This window comes from Gigantopelta aegis, chromosome 6 (assembly GCF_016097555.1).
Source record: "Gigantopelta aegis isolate Gae_Host chromosome 6, Gae_host_genome, whole genome shotgun sequence".
Classification (NCBI taxonomy): domain Eukaryota; kingdom Metazoa; phylum Mollusca; class Gastropoda; order Neomphalida; family Peltospiridae; genus Gigantopelta; species Gigantopelta aegis.
This window is the reverse complement of record NC_054704.1, coordinates 23,301,145-23,324,495: the sequence shown is the minus strand read 5'-3', so window position 1 is coordinate 23,324,495 and position 23,351 is coordinate 23,301,145. Positions and strand designations below refer to the sequence as shown.

Here is a 23,351-nt window from a genome sequence, read left to right as displayed (position 1 = left end):
ATCTTGAGAGTGTATCACACGCATTAGCAAGTGACGTCATTCAACACACTAAAGTTTGCCCAACTTACAAAGAACCAAATATGGTGGCAATGCTATATTTAGCCACAAATGATTCGGGAAACCAGTACAAGAGTTTTTATTAATTATTATTGCATGGTTAATTGTGGAAAGATTAACCGCAGGGTCGTTTAATTATTACAAATAAATGAGAAAGTAACGAAATATTGTAGTGTAAACTTTCACATAAGACCGCCGGTCTTATGTCAAAGTTTAGACCTTTGAATAATACTTTGATACCATAAAGGTGAACACGTGTAATTTTAACCTCATATTTGTCAAGTAACCTTATATACGAGTTCTCTAAAATCATATTCATTTCCTGACGAGTAATAAATCCTAGTAAATCGCTTTTACATAAACCTCGATATTTCTTAATGGTCTTGAGATCAAGGATTTACTTATTTACAAGACATACATACCTGCGACATTATTAATATACTCATATATAATCTTATAGATAAACTATGCAACTAAAAATAGCTAGACTAAAATGGTTTTATTTATAACACATGTAAAGCACATGGAACTGGTTTATTCGAAAGCTTATGCAATGCCACTGAAGACATATTTATGATCATTTATTTCACGTGAAGTGTTAAATGTGTGTTTCACACGCAGATCTGTCTAATTTATTATCAACATAATTGACTGTACTTGTCACAGGTAGTGACAGTTTGTATTACAGTTATCATAAATCACTAGATGTATGTCCTTAGTGATTAAATATATTTTAGCTAGCACTTTGACATTTGTTCTTAATCAGATGTTTGTGTTTGTTTGTATATGTTTTGTGTTTTTTCTTCTAGCGAGTTTTTTTTTACAGTTTGTATAATTTTTGTGGACATTTTCTACATTTGCTAAAAGAGGGGTGGAAAGAATCAATATTACTTTTCGTATCTAAATGGTCTGCTGAGTTTGCAAAATAACATTTAACACTCAATACATTGCTGGGTATATAAGATCGACTAAATCCAATCTGCTTGTTGCATAAATGAATCTATCCAGATTTTTTATTTAATATAATACTTTTTTATCTATTTGTTTCAATATACTTACTTTTAGCTGAAACAATTTTCGTATATGAACGTCGTTAAGTATTAATTAATTAATTAATTAATTAATTTATTTATTTATTTATTTATTTATTCGAATTTGCTCACTCTGTGGTATCTGAAGTGCTCTGTAAATACTGGGTCTACTATTATTTGAGTCTGGTAGCTAATTAGTACTAGTATTCGGAATCAGCTGAGGTTTGTCCAGTCTACTAAATGTTCTCGTTCTGCAGAGTCTACTGGGTCTATTTGGCTGTACTAGATTTACTGGATTGCTGGAACAGTAGTTACATAAAAGATAACCCAGTTACATAATACCATTCTCGTCGTCTTTATGCTCATACCTGTACGTATTACAACTTTAAAATAAAATTATACAAACCAGTATTCTTTCCCGTTGTTCTGGGTCCATTTCGCTGAGGAAGCTAGACAGCTCTGCTTTAGGTTTTAGCATAGACTGTACTTCTGCCAGTCTGTGCTGTATGGAATCAAGCGGGTCATCATCTGGAAGAGGAATAGTAACTCTCCTTTTAATCACGTCAAACTTTTTATATTGCCTTTCTTCGGCTTCCTTCAGCACCCAGTTGTGTTCTACTTCGAATTCTGCTGCCTTCTCTGCGTTCCTTTTGGCCGTTTCCTTGGAATCCTCTTGAAATCCATCCACTGGGAACAAACCTTCAGATCCGAAATCACCAAACATATCGTCTGCTTCCAAAATAAGTGGCGCGAAATCGTAGAATCCCGTTTTCGTGCCTGACACATCTTTGGACGGATGTCCGATGGCGACAGTTGTCGGTCGGGATGGACTACAACGACGCCGCGGGCTGGAACTTTTTTGAATAAATGGTAACGTAAACTCCTTTTCCTTGGCGCCTCTTGCGGTCGCCATTCTGATTTCATTCAGAAAGGACGAGAAAAAAAAAATATATTCACACTGTAACGGAAACAACTACATCATAGAACACTGGCTTGGAAACGGAGAAGTCAGTACACTATTTACACGGGTATATTCCACACAGAGAAACTGCCCCAGCTGTAAAACAGCCAAGAGGTCTACGCATGCAGTCGTCTCCACGGCCAATTCTAAATCCACACTGACCCGTGAAAATAATTCGGCGTTAATCTCTAATCTAGCTCCACTAATCACGTCATCGGGTTCGCAGTCCGGTGTCGAGGCGTAAACGCACGGATTTGATTAGCATCTACGTGGTTACCGGGCGCTGGTTTATAAGCCCAGGATGTGATCGAACAATTATCACAAGCAATACAAGGTAACCCACCTACAGACGTGAAGTCGTGCATATGATCACTGGATTATAAATCATATTTTCTCGTGACCGATAAAACAAATTCACTACTATTTCGTTTCAGCAACACATGAAACATTTCACTGATTAAAATATAATGTCATGCGACAGATAAAAAAAATTCTGATCATAAAGTACACGTTCTCATAACAAAGGGGAAAAGGCACTGGTTATAAACTGTATTTTCCTATGGCAGATGAAACATGCACTGTTATTAATTCCACTTTCTAGTGTATTATACTGGTAGAAAGGTTCTAAAACGTATGCCCACTCTAAATAACAGTCATCTACATATAAAGCCTGTCGTCTACACGTACAAACGACCGCCTATATATCAATATAACGTAATACATTAATACTATTATATTTCTAGTGGCTAATTACTTCCAGTCACAGAGAAAATAGAGGGCTGGTGATATCGGTCTTAAATATATTACGACACGGAGTATAACACATCACGCCATCGCACTGCGTGGCTACACCACGTAATCACAGAACTGGTGGCGTCACAGAAGTCGCGTTTTTTAGAACAAGAAAAAAAAATCCTATGAGGATTTTTATAATACAGTTGTAAGACTGATTACTGTAGCAAACAGTTCGAGAACTCGTCCTCTTGTTTATGTGTTCCTGACACTCTTCCCAGGAAAATGAATCCACGAATATCGCTAAAACTCGTGCCGAGCAATATGACTGACAGCAATGTGGGTACGTACCGGAGCGATAAGCCCCTAACAAAACAAATGGTACTAGGTAGGCTACACACGGACAGATGTTAAACCATGCATATCATTAGTTGATTATAATTATACTTATGAGTACCAGATGAAAAACTCACTTGTTATAAATTATATTTTTCAGTAACATGTGAATAAATATTAAAAGTTGAAATTTGTTGTAACGAAAGAAAATTTCACTCGTATAAATAGCAGGCTTACTTTCCAGTAACAGATGCAAAATTAAGTATTATAAATTATTGTGTTTTCTAGTAATAAATGTTTTATAATCCACTGCTTTCAAGCAAAAGATGCACTTTTCACTACTGAATTGCAACTTTCCCGAAACAATTATAGATTCACTGTTTATAAATGGTACTTTCCGGTATCAGGTAAAAAAATCAACTGATTACAAATGGTACTCTCCGGGATCAGATGAAAAATCCGCTGTTTATAAATGGTACCTTCCAGCAACAGATGATAGTTTTACTACTTCCAAACTGTACTTTTCAACAACAGATGAAACATTAACTGCTTATAAATTGTACTTTCTAGTACAACAGATGAAACATTAACTGCTTATAAATTGTACTTTCTAGTACAACAGATAAAACATTAACTGCTTATGTGTGTTATTGTACTTCCAAAGTACAAAAGATAAAAAATCATCTGCTCTTAAATTGTAGGATCCTTTGACAGACTTATTACTGCATATAAATTTCAGTTTTGTAACACATGGCAACTTCACTAAACACAATAAACTGTACTTTCCAGTAACGAACGAAAACGTTACTGATAATACATTACACCTTCCTGTGGTAGATGAACATTTCATTGTTTATACAACTTGTACTTTCTAGTGACAGACGAGAAATCCATCGCTTATGAATTGCACTGTTTTGACAACGGATATGAAAATCGTCTCCTTTCTGCAAATCACAAACAGACCTTGAAGAGAATAAAAACCGAGACGGACGACTGCTTCTTTATCAAATTGTTACAAATCATCATCGATCGAGAGAACAAAGTGAAAATAGATTCGCTTCGTTGTATTTTCTCAATTGAACTTTTTGCCATCAATAAACGAATGTCTGAGCAGTCGATTTAATCCAGTTCAGATATTAAAAACCCCCAGCATAACAACACGCCACTTAAGGACACAATGACATTCGACAAATCGCAAAGCACAGTATGACACTGAAATACTGGTAGGTTTTAACCCTGGAACAAATCCTCGTAACTCGAGATTCGATTCTGAAAGCTCTAGCTGTCATATAGTTTGATTGGTAACTGTAACGGTTTTACAAAATCGATATGACAAGCACGTTATATACCATGTGGTATATGTTGTAACCGAATCACATCGCGTTAGCGATATCAATCCACGTTAACCTTACATAACAGCACGCCAAGACGTCTAACCATTAAATTGTGAGCAACGTTAATAAACTTCCTTCGAAATGCACCTCTTTCGCTGCTCTTAGGAACCAATAGGTTGTGACTCTACAATGATTGATGGGTTTATGTTTGACATCTGAACTTACAGCGAAAGCAAAGCAACGTGTATTAAATAAATCTCAATACAGTTTTTAAGTGTCTATCGTAAAAAAAAAAAAAAAAAAAAAAAAAATAATACTTGTGATTCTTTTTAAAATTGCTACAAAGAAATCAGACAAAAGTAGAAATCCGACTGTATATCGGTTTAATGCAACTGAACAAAGAAAAAACAAAATAAAAGCATTTCTGTGTTCTATATTGTTTTAATGAATACTTATATTGTAAATGACACACTATGCTACAAGTAATAACAATACGGCGACTGGTGCCCAAGTAAGTTATTATTTTTCAAGAGACCAGTCTAATAACGGCAGGGTACATTATTGGCGGCAGAGTACGAGAGCTCGGAGTGGGTATTAAAGAATTAAGTACACACACATACACAAATAAAACTGCACTCCCGGAGAGAGTTAAAACATGAAGGTCGGCTTAGCATACTGAATTAGCTGATATTAGGTTAAAGCCAAGTGTTACTAAGGTATATATGCGAGAACCTAGGCCGCAACATGTATATCATAGACAACATACTAATGATTTATGTCATTTCGTAAAACAAAGGTTTATATGTATATATATCATATCATCTCATTTCATTTAAATTTAACAGTATTTAGATTGTCTATTTGGCTAATATCTATTTATAGAATCTCTAGCATTCAGAACGACCCCATGCTCTCTCATTTCATTTAAATTTAACAGTATTTAGATTTTCTATTTGTCTAATATCTATTTATGGAATCTCTAGCAATCAGAACGACCCCATGCTCTCTCATTTCATATAAATTTAGAAATATTTAGATTGTCTATTTGTCTAATATCTATTTATGGAATCTCTAGCATTCAGAACGACACCATGCTCTCTCATTTCATATAAATTTAGCAGTATTTAGATTGTCTATTTGTCTAATATCTATTTATGGAATCTCTAGCATTCAGAACGACCCCATGCTCTCTCATTTCATATAAATTTAACAGTATTTAGATTGTCTATTTGTCTAAAATCTATTTGTGGAATCTCTAGCATTCGGAACGCCCACATGCTCTCTCATTTCATTTAAATTTAACAGTAGTTAGATTGTCTATTTGTCTAAAATCTATTTGTGGAATCTCCAGCATTCAGAACGACCCCATGCTCTCTCATTTCATTTAAATTTAACAGTATTTAGATTGTCTATTTGTCTAAAATCTATTTGTGGAATCTCTAGCATTCAGAACGATCCCTTGCTCTCTCATTTCATTTAAATTTAACAGTATTTAGATTGTCTATTTGTCTAAAATCTATTTGTGGAATCTATAGCGTTAGGTCGCCCTCACCAGTACGTTTGTTGAGACAAATAATTGTGGACACCTGCCACTTAATTGAACAAACTGACACTAACATTCAGGTAATGTTTACAATCGGACGACTACTTTACAAGGTATGTCTGACCTTGAATTGTTTTTAGGATATACCTTCATGCGTTAAATCTAGATGCATTAGACTACACATGCAAAAATTGTAATCTATACCAGTTATCTGTTATTCCGTTTGTTACATTATATATTAAATTGCAAGTCATTTGAAAATGGTATCACATTTGTTTTAGCTGCTTTTACTAGACAAAAAAACTAAACAAACTAAATCCTAATATCTGATCTCTACAAAGGTTAAAACTGCTAAAACAAATACGGACATAGGAAGATTTTTTATTGATCCTATAAATCTGGCTTTGTTATGCGTTATACTGTACAAGACACGAAGGAGTCCATAATCCAGGCAACACGTGCACTATGTGCACTTTACAGATACATCTAACCTCCCCCTCTATACCCCCTCTAAACACGCATGAAAACCCAAGGGCGAAGTTCGCAAACGGCCCTTTCAAAAACAATGATATAGTGGAGAATAAACGTAGGACTAATGAAATTTTATTGCCAGTCTATAGTTATTATCTTTTATGGGTGTTTAATTTTGGAAGTAATTACCTACACAACCCATATATAATACTGTACTGAATTACACCGAGACTACACGGTGACAATATCTTCACTCAGGTTTCGTCTCGGCATGGGTTTAATCTTCATATGAACCCTTACGTTTAGTAGAGAATAGCGATACGATCAGGTCACGTGTTTATTGGCGAAATCTACACTTTAGGTCAAATTTCGATGCACACGTTGACAAATGGCTAATACAAATGTGTTCCACCTGTCTGTGTAATGTATTTTCCTCTGTATTACCAGTTACAAGAACAAACAAACAAACAAACAAACAAAAAACCCCAAAACAACAACAAAACAAACAACAAACAACTAAAAAAATAAATAATAATAATATAAAAAACCTCCAGCCCCGCAAAAAAATATGTGGACTGGTAAAATCATTTAATTATTTTATTTGAAAAATGTAGTCTGGAGCACGCAGAAACATGACATTATACTAACTACAATGTCAACATAAAGAGTATGTTTACACTGGGTTTTGTGTCTTTACTTATACAATCTGACAACGGTTTAGTAACAGAGGCTCCACATTTCAACATGTTCCGTCTGCTAATATGAGCTCTGAAGCTGGTGCTCACTATAACGAAATTCAGTGTTGTACTTTGCACTTATCTCAATGAGCATGTCCAGGAGGCTTGATATTTACTATAAGAATAAACACAAGGTACCACATACCGAGCTCTAGCAAGGGCAGGGTTTAAGAGAAGTTCAAATAGATGCCTTGTCGCAGTCGTGTTCCGTACATGACAGTTTGTGATCAGAGGCGAGGCCTAATGCAAACAGTTAGCAATAGTAAAACGTGCAGGCTTTCGAGAATTTAAGACGCAAATAAAAAAAAATCAGATAACATTTTTTCGTTTTACATTACGATTCAAGACCATGCAAATAATTTGTTTTAAGTTGATGCGCGAAAAACAATACAGAAATAAACAAACGATCAACCAAAAAAAAAAAGAAAAAAAAAAAAAAAAAGTTACATAAAATTGGACTTGCGCCAGAGAAACGATCGTTCTCGCAATGTTCAGTATACATGTATGCAAACAAACAGTAGGGGCGGAATGCAGCCCAGTGGTAAAGCGCTCGCCTGATGCGCTAACGGTCTAGGATCGATCCCCGTCGTTGGGCCATTTGGCTATTTCTCTTCCAAGCCAGTGTACCACGACTGGTATATTAAAGGACGTGGTATGTGCTATCCTGTCTGTGGTACGTATAAAAGATTCCTTGCTATTAGTGGAAAAATGCATCGGGTTTCCTCTCTTAGATTAATAAATCAAAATGTTTGTGGTGTCGTTAAACAAAATAAACTAACACCACCACCACCACCACCCCCCCCCCCAAAAAAAAAAAAAAAAAAAACCCACAAAAAAACCAAACAAAAAAACCAAACAAAAACAAAGAAACAAAAAAACAAAAAACAAACAAACACAAAACCCCACAAACCCCCCCCCCCCCCCCCCCCCCCCCCCCCACACACAAAACACACCAAAAACCCACAGTAGCTAAGGGGTATAACTCCCATTCGAAATACGTTGGTCGGTAGGATGGCCTCGGTGGTGTCGTGGTTAAGCCATCGGACATAAGACTGGTAGGAACAGGGTTCGCAGCCCGGTACCGGCTCCCACCCATAGCGAGTTTTAACGACTCAATGGGTAGGTGTAAGACCACTACACCCTCTTCTCTCTCACTAGCCACTAACAAGTAATAACTATCCCACTGTCCTGGACAGACAGGCCAGATAGCTGAGGTGTGTGCCCAGGATAGCGTGCTTGAACTTTAATTAGATATAAGCACGAAACTAAATTGAAATGAAATGAAATGGTAGGATGGACTCCCACCTTCCCTCGGTGACCCCACTTTTTCTTTTTTTTAATTAATTTTTATGGATATGTAAGAAATATAAATACAACACTCGTGTACAGTTAGATATCATTTATCATAAAACTCGTTGCTTAAAACCTTGCGAACTCGTTAAATAGTTTCCGCTCATTGAAAAACAACACGTTATTCATATCAGTGCTATAAAAAAGTCACTCATGTCTGGGCTTAGCCCGAGAGGAAAAAACGCCGAGGCAAACCCAGACCAATAAAATAAATATCAGTGTCATGGGAAAAATAAAATAAATCTGGGGAAATTCCAGACGAGGCAAGCGCCTCTTCTGCCTCATGCTGTCTACGCCATTGCATGTAGTATTCTTCAAATGGTGTTTTTTTTCCCTTTTGCGAAGCCAGAATTTTATAACCGGCACCCAGATTGAGGGGGGGGGGGGGGGAGGCACCCACGCTACTTATGAGTTGTGTTATGGGGTGACAGGCAAATACAAAGGGTCGTGGGGGGCCGGGGAAATAGTTGTGATGGGGTTATGGTCCCCATGCCCCACCTCAGCTATGACAGTGTTCTTTTCACACAGTCATTCGAAAAAAAAGGTTCGTATTACGTGCAAGGTTCGTATGTGTGTACTGACATCTATTGTTGATACCTGGTCGTATATTACGCATTGTGTAACAGCCAATTAGTCGTGCCACATAACGAGATAACCATAATATGGTTATTGTCGTAGGTAGATAATACGACAGAATATCGTTACGTTGTAACGAATCTGTCCGCAGCCAATGCGCACTAAGGGTGAATCACAGGCCGTGGTATGTGTTATCATGTTCTTGGTCGGGGGTGGAGCGAACAGAAGGTTAAAACTGAGTGTGGGGAAGCAGGTGTATGGACAAAAGATGGGACAATATAATGGATGGATGAGGATTAATGGATAGATGGATGGATGGATTGAAGGATGGATGGTTAGATGAATAGATGATTGGATGGATGGGTGGATGGATGGATGGATGGGTGTGTGTGTTTGGGCGGATGGGTAGATGGATGGATCAATGAATGGATTGATGGGGGAATGGATGGTTGGGTGGATATATGGGTGGTTAGATGAATTAATGGATCGGTGGGTGGATGAATGGGTGGAAGGATGGATGGATGGGTGCATGGCTGGATGGCTGGATATATGGATGAATGGATCGATCGATGGATCGATGGGTGGATCGATGGACAGACGATGGTTTGGTGTATGGATGGATAATGGATAGATGAATGGATTGATGGGGGAATGGATGGGTGCGGGAATAAATGGATGTATGGATGGATAATGGATAGAGGAATGGGGGGGGGGGGGATGGATGCGCGGACGGACAGACTAACCAATAGATGGACTTGTGGATTTATGAATGTGTGGATTGATACGTTCCCTGGCATAAGCCTACAGATAAACAGACAGATGTATAACGGACGGATGAATGAACAAATGAATGAATGAATGAATCCTTTAGATAAAACCATTTGTAATAAGAATCTTTTTTTTTTTCTTTTTTTTTTTTACTTTTAAGTTTTATGCAAAAGAAAACAACCTGCACTCTTAAATTATATTTATGGTCAGTTTCGAATTTCACTGTCAATATTCATTCATCGTGTGGACCCGACGTACTACAATGCTCTTTTCATATCAACTGACAAATAATTAGAGTTAATGGGAAACCCGTGCCTTTTCCTTAATCTGTCTCTCATTATATTGATCTCCGTGGTCCGCACAACCTCATGGTCACGAACCTGTTTCTCCAGAGCAACAACGAACAACACTCAGTGAAAAAATACAACAGTATCGTTCTGCATGAATAAGCAAATTGTACCTCGATTGTCGTACGAATCACTGCATACTACAGTTATTTAGCTTCGCTGTAGTGTTTACAATTATAGACGACTGTGTAAGTGTCTACCAAAAGGCACTCGTAAAGTCATCTGTTTATATATATATCCGTAAAGAACATATATATATATATATATATATATATAGATAGATAGATAGATAGATATAGATATATAGATATAGATATATATATATATAGATATATCGATAGATATACAATGTATATTTTTAATGCAGTTAGAATCTGCTGCTATTTTAGCAATATTTGACCTATAGGCCTACAATTTTCATTGAATGTGGCAAATATCCATATTGTAAAGAATGTTTTTTTTTTTTATTCCTCATACGTTTTTGTTGTTTTAGCCAATTCCAAACTGAAAGTGTCTAGCGAATGGTACTCATAAAGTTACCTGTTTATATATCCGTAAAAACGGTCTATATGGCAGAGTTGTTAAGCAAAAGAACGGTTGGGTGATTACATACGAGATTACGAGATGGATGTAGCGCTTTAATTGCTGGTTTGTAAACGTGTACATTTACCACAGACCCACCATTCAAGTTAGAAAACAATATCCTTTTATTTGATTGTAAAAATATGAACAACAGTCCGGTTGTGTTTGATATCACGTAAAACATTATTTGTGTCTCTTCTTGTATATCTTATCTAGCTTTTGTTCTATTCATATACCTTTATACATACATGTAATATGTTTCTTTTGTTATTTGTGTTGTCAATCAATAGTCTAAAACTGACAGGTACTGGGTATGACTTCGTACAGACTGATTAGGCCAATAGGAAGATGTAAAGCCTCTACAATGACTTCTCTCTAACAATTCACTAACCATCAACATCTGACCCGAATAGATAAGAACGGTATGAATGTTGAAGCAAGCTAATCATCCAGGAATCGCTATTCTTGTAGACTAGATGTAGTTCATGGAAGTTTAAATGAGGTGTAGTGACCGTATACTGGGTTTTCCCACACAAATATGACCGCCGTGTAGATAGCCAGCCCTCATTAGCCGAGGCTGTATACACGGCCACCGTATACATAGCCACGTCTGTAAAAGAGATGGCGGCCTCCATTACGGTTGTATTTATGTTTGTTGCAATATTTAGCTCAATGCGTTTACGGTAGTCGACTGGACATGAATGCAAAAAGAACCTTGCAAAATTAAACTTAGTCTTACTAAATGAAATCGTTCATACTTTTTGAACTTAATAAAAGTAATACAAGTAATAATTTATCAAAACATTTACTGGCCATAGTAACAAAGATATTACAAATTTCTGGTCTGGTGTGTGGTAATACGATATGGTGTGGTGTAATGTGGTGTTATGTGTTGTGTAGTGGCATGGTGTGGTGCACTGTTGTTTGGTGTCTAGTGATGTGGTTTATTCTTTGGATTTGGTTTGATTTATAATGTTTACTACTAAATGTAACAACGCACGAAAACGTTTAGAGTATGATGACCTTTCATTAAAATATGATCATCGTGTATATTACCAGCCCTCATTAGCCGATGCTAAATACACGGCCGCCGCGTATAGGAAAATACGAATACGAATATGTTTATTTGGATTGTCGATCATTTCACGGTGTTCTACATGTACATTATATAGCCATTTCTGTGATATATAACAAAGATGGCGGCCTCCATTTCAGTCGTAGTTATGGAACTCATCTGTGTACGCACGATGTATATACGGTAGTCGACTGGACCTGAGCGCAAAAAGATCCTTGCGAAAAGTACTATAATAGTATGATGTCATTTGACAAATATCCCGTTCCTTTCCATGGATGCTTCGCCATCCCACCCGCTGTCATGCACCTGGTTTCTGTTCGAAAGAAAAATCATTAACCAAAGAGGGTTTGCGCGTTGTTTGTATACAGGTACTTGACATTAATCCCAGCGATATTTCTGGCTTTGTTCTTTGTTTAATAACACTAACATACACAATGACGCAGCACTATTGTTTTATTATTAAAGTTAAACAAACCTACCTTTGGAGATTAGTCTGTCACCGATGTTTATCTTTTTGAACGCTTCGAAAGCCGACATTCTTCTCGTGTTAGACTGGTGATCGCTAGTCATGGCATTCGATGATTCTCAACTCAAAATTATATCTGTGAAAATAAATATACAGCTTTAAAATTGTTCTTTTGAACCAACGCAAGAAAACAGCCGCCTTCGATATTAAAAAATACATCATACATTATATAAATAATATATACGTGTATACCGTTAGATTTAGCTTTGCAAATTGTAGTAGCTTTTCATTCATTGCGATAATACATTTCTTTTCTTTCGAGTCTTCTGTCATATTATTGGTGTTTTTGAAGTATATTACATAAAGGGCCAATATTAATTCAGATGGCATTTTATATCTAATTTATACAGTTCCTGCACTAAGTTTCAACTCTATTAAGTTTCAGTTCTGACAATATACAAAAGAAAGTTATATCATTCATGCACAGTATTTCAAAAGGAACATGTACATGTGTTAATAATGTTTCACAGTGAGCTTAATATTCTGTGTGATAATGTATTGATATTCTGTAAAGACGTATATATGAACTAACCTAATAAAACATCAATGGGAGTTGCCACAATAAAAGTGAGAGGTGAGGACACCCTTCCTTGATAATGTAACTTCATAAATTGATTCAATACTTAAAACATGTAACATAATATGATATAACTTTGCTGCTGCTTGACGATGATTCAGACTAAAAATTGCAGTATGATCCCTAATCGTCAACGTTTACTGTTTATCACCAGGAAGATGTCAACTAGTTCTACAGATAATTCCATTTTAAGCAAAAAGAAAGAAAGAGCGTTTTATTTAACGACGCACTCAACACATTTTATTTACGGTTATATGGCGTCAGACATATGGTTAAGGACCACACAGTTTTTTTTAGAGGAAACCCGCTGTCGCCACATAGGCTACTCTTTTACGACAGGTAGCAAGGGATCTTTTATTTGCGCTTCCCACAGGCAGGATAGCACAAACCATGGCCTTTGTTGAACCAGTTATGGATCACTGGTCGGTGCAAGTGGTTTACATGTACGCACTCACTCACTTGCGGAACACTCACTCTGGGTTTGGAGTCGGTATCTGGATTAAAAATCCCATGCCTCGACTGGGATCCGAATCCAGTACCTACCAGCCTGTAGACCGATGGCCTAACCACTACGCCACCGAGGCCGGTCCCATTTTAAGCATGCAAGAAAGACGACATGGTAGAAACAATGAGAAAAACGAAAAAAAAGGAAGAGGAAGGATTGTTTTGTTAATGCTTGTGTGTGAAAAACAAAGGAAACTGATAATCAAGCATTTTGCATAATATTATAATGGGCGTTCGAAGTATACATTTATATATCTATATCATTTCTTACCTCATAATGTTGCCAGTGGAACCAAAACAGTAACTAAATCGGAAAAACTTGACAAATAACTGTCAAATATTACTTTTTTTCTCTAAAAATTAATAATCCATATTGTTTTAATACATTTATCTTTAACACTTAAACATTAATTCACTTTAAAATACAATAAAATAAAATGTAAATTATAAACTGTTGTTTGTCAAGTCGTGAAGTATAACCTACTGTTTTAAATTATTTGATGAAGGTAGGCAGAGTAGCTTACCTTGCTGGCTTGCAGACGACATTCCGATGACATTGGCGCGAATACACTGTTGGCAGTTTAGCTTAGCTGACAATGCAACACATACGATAATAATGTCTGTTTTCATAGACTCAATGCATTGGTATGAAATCTTGAACGGCTTCAGGTTCTACTGTTATGTGTATAAGGAGTTCATTATCTTTGTATGGGGCTGGTGTATTGCTCCGTCTGTGCATGCTGTGTGAAGATTTCCCCGTGTCGTCTGTTAAAGATAGTCACGCTCTTACAGATCAAGTGAAAAGGTATACATGACCAACATTTTTGCTATTTGGTTAATTTGTTTTAAAAAAGAAGAAAACTCATGACTTTCAAAGTGAAATCTGACACTGGGTTTAATTGTGGCACCATTTGTCAGTATAAGTAACAGGATATTTTCAATGCAAATTTAAATGTGAAAACTGCCAAGTTATTGATTGTAGCTTGTATTTTAAAGCACCGCGCAGTAGTAGGCCTACTACATTGCTAACCGTTTTTATCTTGATATAATTTAGTGTCATGTGTCCGAATTATTCACATAATCACTAACATACATCCGTCCATCTATCCATTGTCCGGTCGGCCATTCATACACGCATCCAATCCTACAGAAATGTTGGGTTTTTTTGTTTCTTTTTGTTTTTGTTCTTGTTTTTTTTGTAAATATTTTGAGTTTTATATAACGTAAGAAGAAATAGGTAAACGTTTTTCGGAAATAACAAAAACAAAAACAAAAAAAACAACAACAAACAAACAAACTATTTTTGTGTGTAATTTAGAAATCAATCGGCTCAGAAATAAATAACTTGGAGTCACTTCCACAGTATGAACAAAGGGGTTCCCTGTGGGAAAGACTATAGCTAGACCTGAGGTGCGTTGGTTTATAGAATCGATTGCCAACCACTGTTACACGAGTATATTAAAAGCCCAGGTATGTGCTGTTCTTTTTATGGGAAAGTGCATACAAGTATAAACAAAAATATCACTTTTTGCGAAGTGGAAATGTTAGACAACAAACCGCCAGTTTTAAAATATGCTGAATATCCATTTCAAGTAGGCGTCAGAAGCGGAAGGGTGGGGACAGGATACCTCCTTCTAAAAATAATGCATTCCCTTCAGTTGCAAATACCAAATTGATATGTAGTCCCACCACCACTACCACCACCACTACCACTACCACTCACATACACTAACCTCTCCCAATTTGCTGTTATCGTCCGACGCCTGTTTGATTTCCTTTCCTTATAATCCTTGTTGATGTATGAGTTTGCACGACCCCCCCCCCCCGAAAACCCCCAAACAAAAACAACACACAAACAAAACAAAAAAACCCCACCACCACCATCACCACCACCACCACCACACAAACCCCCTAAAAACCAAACATATAAATAGTCTGTTATAAAATGTGTAAATAAATAATAAGCCCATTTTCCTGGGTTTTCGAGCAAAATACTAAACTGTACAGAGATATAACACATTTTTGTTGTTGTCTTGTCTCCGTGTCGTTTGTTCTGTATACAAAGTTGCTGGATAGATCGATGAACAAGACGGTCTGAAGACAAACCCAATAATCAACACAAATGCGTCTTAGTACCAGCGGTTACAAACCGTATTGGTGTACAGTCAACTTAAGGTCGAATGAAGGAAACAAAATAAACTAAACTAACAACACCCCACCAACCCCCCCCCCCCCCAAAAAAAAAAAAAAAAACCCACAAAAAAACAACAACAACAACAAAACAAAAACAAAAACAAAAAAAAAAAAACAACAAAAAACAATAACAAACCTACCGTCAACCAATAACAAACCCACCTCCACAAACACAGAAAACACACAAACACAGACACACACACACACACACACACACACACACACACACACACACACACACACACACAAAAAACCCAACAAAAATAAATAAATAAAATAAACAACACCAAAAAACCCACCCAATAATAATAACTAAATTTTAGTATACTAATGTCAGATGGTTAGACACAGGCATTTCATGTATTTGTATTTTTTATATACCTTTTGACGCCAATAGCTGATGTTTTTGTTCTCGACTGTTTTAGTATCACCAAACTGCCCCGTTTTACATTGATACGATTTGACGGAACAGGAATATTACGATCTGTATTGAAAACAGAGAAGTGACTGGTGGCGTAACTATTAAGTGTACAGGGGCCATAAAATTATTAAATTTAAAAGTGCCTTTTTAAATTTATAAATATACCCTTTTTGTCTATCCGTGTCTTTCTTTTTCCTGCCACCCCCACCGCTATTTTATATCAGGTGCGGCCCTGGTATAGTGCCAATCCCTGGATAACAGAATATAGCTCGAATGTCGGTGTTTACAACATAATACATGTACTGTTCCGGACGTGCGACGACATGAACGCACGACGGCAGGGTCACACGCCAACGACCAAAGAGAGTACAGACTGTAATATAACAGACATGCAGCTATGTAATGGGTTTCACCACAATGACGCCGCTAGCATTTCCTTTGTCAAACAAGCCCCACATAAACCAAGTTTGAACAGATCCTCATTTAAAAATAATACAGTTAATGGTGTGTTTAATATACTTAATGTTCACTGGTCTGATTTTTGACCGACTTTATGTCTTAGTTTTCATATAATTGTTGTTTTAATAGAGATTCAGAAGCACCCGCAGTCACTTACAACCATTTAGCAGTTCCTGGAAAGCGAGATAAATAATAACTTGACATGTATTCGACAGTCGATACCCCATCCAAATAATCGACGTTAAAACCTCTCATTCATGCAGTCACAGACACTAAATAAATTACAGAAGCGGGACGTAGCCCAATGGTAAAGCGGTCGGTCTAGGATCGATAAAAGACCCGCTACTGCTAATCAAAGAGAGTAGCCCATGAAGTGGCGACAGCAGGTTACCTCTCTCCATATCTGTGTGGTCCTTAACCGTATGTCTGACGCCATATAACCGTAAATAAAAAAAGTGTTATGTGCGTCGTTAAATTTAAAAACAACCAAACAAAAAACATTAAATAAATTACAAAAACAAACACTACTAAAACCCTACGTTGTCCGTTTGCTTTGCTTAACGACATCACATTGATGAATTAATCATCGGGTACTGGTTATCAAATATTTGTTAATTCTGACAGTTAGTCTTCTGAAAACAAATCCGCATAATTTTTCCATCAGCAGCAAGGGATCTTGTATGCACTTTCACAATCAGGACAGCACATATCACGGCCATTGATATACCAGGCATGGGGTACTGGTTGGGACAAGGAGGGGAGCACATGCTAAACTACCCTGGTCGGCTGTTTCATCTGATCTCTATCCCATGGACCGGCCTCGGTGGCGTCGTGGTTAGGTCATCGGTCTACAGGCTAATAGGTACTGTGTTCGGATCCCAGTCGAGGCATGGGATTTTTAATCCAGATACTGACTCCAAACCCTGAGTGAGTGCTCCGCAAGGTTCAGTGGGTAGGTGTAAACCACTTGCACCGACCAGTGATCCATAATTGGTTCAACAAAGGCATGGTTTGTGCTATCCTGTCTGTGGGGAGCGCAAATAAAAGATCCCTTGCTGCCTGTCGTAAAAGAGTAGCCTGTGTGGCGACAGCGGGTTTCCTCTAAAAAACAGTGTCAGAATGACCATATGTTTGACGTCCAATCGCCGATGATAAGATAAAAAATCAATGTGCTCTAGTGACGTCGTTAAATAAAACAAACTGGAATGTATAATTTGGTGTTGAACTGAACGACTATGCTGGGGTTTTTTTTTTTTTAAATCAAGACATATATAGAAATCATTTTGGTATACAATTAGAATATTTCGGTGGATTAAGAGACAGAATGCAACTCAATGGAATCAGGTTTAGCCTATGACAACATATCACTGTTATCTTCCCATTTGGTTGACCGGACATATATCCGCCAAAGTAGTCTACTGTTTGTCATTATTTCACCATGGAATAGTGATAACTATTGGACTGATGTTGGCAGGGGAGAGCACATAGTTTGCAAACACGTGTAACTTGTTGACATTGAAGCCTTTGTTTTTGGTAGTAATTCCGTCCCATGCAAATGTTGTTTTTTTGGGTTTTTTTTGTAAAATGGGTGTACTCCGGCCAGGTTGTTTCAAGGTTGTTGCCCCCCAGGCAGGCAAAGGTGCATTAACAAAAATCCATGGGCCTACTGATATTAAAGGGACATTCCTGAGTTTGCTGCATTGTAAGATGTTTCTGACTAATGAAATATTTATACGATTAAACATATTCAATATATTTTCTTGTTTGGAATATCAGTGTCTGTATTCAGTGTGTTTCTGGTCGTCTTAATATTTGCAGGAAGCCTAAACTGGATTTTCTTTTCTAATAATTTTGTATGCACGAACAAAAAACTATTTTAGGAAATAAAACTAAATTTAACCTAATACAAATATTAGAACGATCAGAAACACATTTAATACACAGCCACTAATATTTTATGTAGAAAAATATAATGTAATTACAATCGTTAAAAAGTCTTTGTTAGTCGATAGCATCTTAAAAATTACAGCAAACTCAGGAATGTCCCTTTAATAAAAATGCTATAGCTACTAACGCTATGTAGAAACATATAGCGAAAACAATTGTGGTGTGTGGCCCTATCCTTGTCCAATCAATACCCCACAACTGATACACATCAAATAACCGCAGTCTAAAAGGTACTAAGGTGTCGTCAAACATTCCTTTGTTTCCTTTCTATAATTTAATATTGTTTCCCTACTAAAAGGGACTGTCCTGAGTTCAGTGGACACTTTGGGCTATTTCTCGTTCCAGCCAGTGCACCAGGACTGGTATATCAAAGGCCGTGGTATGTGCTATCATGTCTATGGGAGTGTGCATATAAAATATCCCTAGCTACTAATAGAAAAATGTAGCGAGTTTCGTCTCTAAAACTGTAGGGCGGGATGTAGCCCAATGGTACAGCGCTCACTCGATGCGCGGTCGTTCTGGGATCGATCCACGTCGTTAAGCCCATTGGGCTATTTCTCGTTCCAGCCAGTGTACCCTGTCTGTGGGATGCTGCATATAAAAGACCCCTTGCTGCTAATAGAAAAAAGTAGCCCATGAAGTGGTGAAAGCGAGTTTCCTCTTTCATTATCTATGTGGTCCTTAACCATATGTCTGACGCCATATAACTGTAAATAAAATGTGTTGAGTGCGTCGTTAAATAAAACACTTCTTTCTAAAACTATATATCAAAATTACCAAATATTTGACATCCAATAGCCGATAATTAATTAACGTTGTAAGATGTTTTCGATTAACAGTGTTTTTGGTAACTAAACTTGCATATTAAATACATTTTCAGGTTTATAATAAAAGTGTCTGTATATTTCTGTTTTTACTGTCGTGTTCTAATGTCTATAGCAGTAATTTTTCAGTTTACTTCGTACTAAGAAACATTCTTAGTAGGCCTACGTACGAAATTACTGGGATGTAAAATCCAGTTTGGGCTACTACAAAAGTTAGGACAACAAAGAACTTGTTTATACAGACACTGATATTATAAACGAGAAAATATGTCTAATAGGTAATTTTCGTTGTCAAACATCTTATTTCTTACACACCCATTTGAAAAAAAACCTACAATCGTTATGTTTGATAACAGAAACTAATAACACACATGTGTTTGATAATTTAAAGACTCCTTTTAGGTGAATGAATGAATGAATGTTTAACGACACCCCAGCACGAAAAATACATCGGCTATTGGGTGTCAAACTATGGTAATGCAAATAAATAAAGTGATGATCAACATCAATATAAAAATTCAAGGTTTATACAAAAACAGTGTAAAGAACTGTGCAAAAATACAAATACAAATATCACAGAATTTTACGGACACCGAATTTTACTCTAAACTTCAATTTGTGCTGTATTGGCCATTCTCAAAGAGAATGTTACACCCCTGCACCACGGTGAGGTTACAGCACGCGCAGGGGCCTTTTAGGTGAGAACCAGGGCTCCGTTTTATGGAACTATCTTACCTTATGCCCTTATAGTAATCTTAGAGCTAAGATCGCTTCGTAAAACGGGGTCCTGATTGCTCCTGCATTAGGCCTACCATCCAATAAAAAAAATCGAAATCGAATGTTTTTTACTTATAACAACCAGAAATTGATCTCTCTGTGACACAGAAAAAAGAAGAAGAAAACAAAACAACAACACCAAACCACAGCAACAGCAGCAACAACAACAGCAACAACAACAACAACCAATAAACTGAAAAACAAACAAATAAACAAAAAACCACGCCACATCCACATAAGCTATTACAAGCGATCTTTTATATTAGCTTACCCACAAAACGCAGTTTATAGACTGTGATACATCAGTGGAGAGACTCCTTCCTCGCACCTATATTCTTATGTTACTTATATATAAATAAATAAATAAATACAAAAACATGTTTTACCTGATTGGAATAAAGATGTTTCTCTCAAGACTCGTCATATGCGTTTGAAATGCCAGGCAGCCAAATGTTTATATTTCGGATATACACACTCGATGGTGATTGAACAAACACAATTAAACCCATTTGTACACTCCCGTTCCTTAGATCTGCATGACTTGAGCCAAGTGAACTATACTTAACAGTTCAATAAACTTTAAAACGAAATCAGTAACATATTTCTATTTTTGTGTTTTTACAATTCTGTCGGTCTTATCATCGTGTTGGGTTGTCCGTGTCGGCCATTTAACATTATTCGTAACTGATCGACATGATGACATTAGTTGTGTACGTTTCATTCAGTTTGTTATCACGTTGTTTCATAACAATTGCTGTCGTAATACAACTCCAGTCTTGTAATCCACACATCGTACCGATAAGGGCTGTTTCAAAACTAATAACAACGTGTTTTAACGTATTCAACAAAGCAACTAATAAAAACATACAATTTGCAACCCCTCCTCAAAATATTTGCATCCACGCACCTACCTCCAAAAAGACTATACATCTTTGTCTTGTTGTTGATGCCAGGGCATTATCTCGCTTTTATCTGACCGTGTTAAAAATAAAAACGATAGAAAAACCGATAATGGTCGAACATGCATCAATGAAAATTTGCAATCAATAGACCTGTTTTAAGTTGGCGTGCCATTGACAGCTGATATGTCCCTCATACGTGAAGATCAATACATGTAAGAAACAACTATGGAATATCAGTGAGTAATGTTAAAGTCTGTTCAACAATACACTACGGCACATTGATTGATTAATTAATCATCGGCTATTGGATATCAAACATTTGGTCATTCTGACACGAAGTCTTCAAAGGAAACTCGCTACATTTTTCATATGCATCAAGATTTTTGTCTTACACCCGTTGGTGAGAACATCGTTCGTTATTTGTGATTGATTGAAAACACATTTTAGTGCACAAACAACAAAAGGATTGGGCACAAGTTTGCTAAATTACTAGGCCCTCTCCTATATACATACAATATAATATAATATAATGGCGTTAGTTACATATGTACTCGTAAAATGTATTTTAATAACAATCAATTGAGGAAAAGAAAGTATTATAAACAACATGATTTTGAAAGAAACGAGAGATACATGAAAAGAAGCAAAGAAGTCCATGTGCAGTTAAACCATTAGTCAAACACAAATAAACAAATGTTTTTGTTACAGGGATCACTAGGTATTTCGTCCATATAAAAACAGTTGTAAATTTATTGGTTGCACAAGTTGTAACAAGTTACAAAGAACCTGTCTCTGTTGCTCTTCTTTTTTTTTTTTTTTACATTGAACGAAATAGTAAATACTTCTTTATATACTCTTCAAAAAAAGAAACGCAAAAGGGTACAAATGGGTTATAACTCCGATTTTATGTTTCCTACCGGTTCATGCTTTGTGAATATAAGGTCATTGGATGTCCCAAACACATTCCCACGGTTACATTCGATAAAACGCAGCTACTGTACAATAAAGTTCCAAAATGTGAATATTCGCAAAAAACGCAGCCACGTGCAAACCATGTCACCACTGCACGTGCGTTGTCTGCACGTGCAACATGAACACCGACAGTATAAAAGTGCAGGGTGTTCGCTTGCCTGGCCTCTGTATCTGGCCGACAGTTGACAATCCAGGACATGCCACGTCTCAGTGAACCGCAGAGAAACAATGCCATCGGCCGACTAGACGCAGGCGAATCCAGAACGGCCGTTGCCAGGGCATTCCATGTGTCCCCAAGCACCATCTCCAGACTGTGGGACCGTTACCAGCAACATGGATCAACACGTGACCTCCCTAGATCCGGTCGACCACGGGTCACTACCCCCGGGCAGGACCGCTACATCCGGGTACGCCACCTTCGGGAACGATTGACTACTGCCACCTCCACAGCCGCAGCAATACCAGGTTTGCGCAGGATATCCGACCAGACCGTACGGAACCGCCTACGTGAGGTAGGAATTCGTGCCAGACGTCCAGTTCGAGGTGTCATCTTAACACCACAACACCGTCGACTCCGACTGCAGTGGTGCCAGATTCATCGACAATGGCCTCAACTGCGATGGAGACAGGTGTGGTTCAGTGACGAGTCCTGATTTCTGCTCCGACGTCATGATGGAAAGATGTCGCGTGTATAGGCGTCGTGGTGAACGTTATGCGGCAAACTGCGTGCAGGAAGTGGACAGATTCGGCGGGGGTAGTGTCATGGTGTGGGCAGCCATCTCACACACTGGCAGAACTGACCTGGTCCACGTGCAGGGCAACCTGAATGCACAGGGCTACATTGACCAGATCCTCCGGCCACACATCGTTCCAGTTATGGCCAACGCCACCGCAGTGTTCCAACATGACAACGCCAGGCCTCACACAGCACGTCTCACAACGGCTTTCCTACAGAACAACAACATTAATGTCCTTCCTTGGCCATCGACATCACCGGATTTGAACCCAATTGAGCATCTATGGGACGAGTTGGACCGACGCCTCCGACAGCGACAACCACAGCCCCAGACCCTGCCCGAGCTGGCAGCAGCCTTGCAGGCCGAGTGGGCCACCATCCCCCGGGACGTCATCCGTACTCTGGTTGCTTCAATGGGCAGGCGGTGCCAGGCAGTTGTCAACACACGCGGAGGCCACACTCGGTATTGACTCCAGATGACCTTGACCTTGGTGGTGTGTCCTATCACTTACTCACAATGGACTAGAGTGAATTGTGAACAATCCTGCAACATTTGGTAATTGTCGGACTCACCATTCAATAATTAAATCAATTCTCCAAATGTTACGACAAT

The 23,351-nt window shown here is 37.7% G+C and overlaps 1 protein-coding gene across 4 annotated transcripts in view; it reads right to left on the bottom strand.

Annotated features, from left to right (window-relative positions):
- LOC121375899 overlaps positions 1–20,909 on the bottom strand; it is a 45,967-nt gene extending 25,058 nt beyond the window's left edge. For 2 of the 4 annotated variants that reach the window (XM_041503590.1, XM_041503592.1), the window contains exon 1: positions 1,495–4,252. In XM_041503590.1, coding sequence (XP_041359524.1) covers positions 1,495–2,001 — 507 coding nt within the window. In that variant the 5' untranslated portion in view covers positions 2,002–4,252. Of the gene's footprint in view, positions 1–1,494; positions 4,253–12,379; positions 12,503–14,031; positions 14,137–20,514 lie in introns of those variants that run through there. The other 2 variants (XM_041503593.1, XM_041503594.1) reach the window with 2 other exon arrangements.
- Between the last annotated feature and the right edge of the window lie 2,442 nt (positions 20,910–23,351).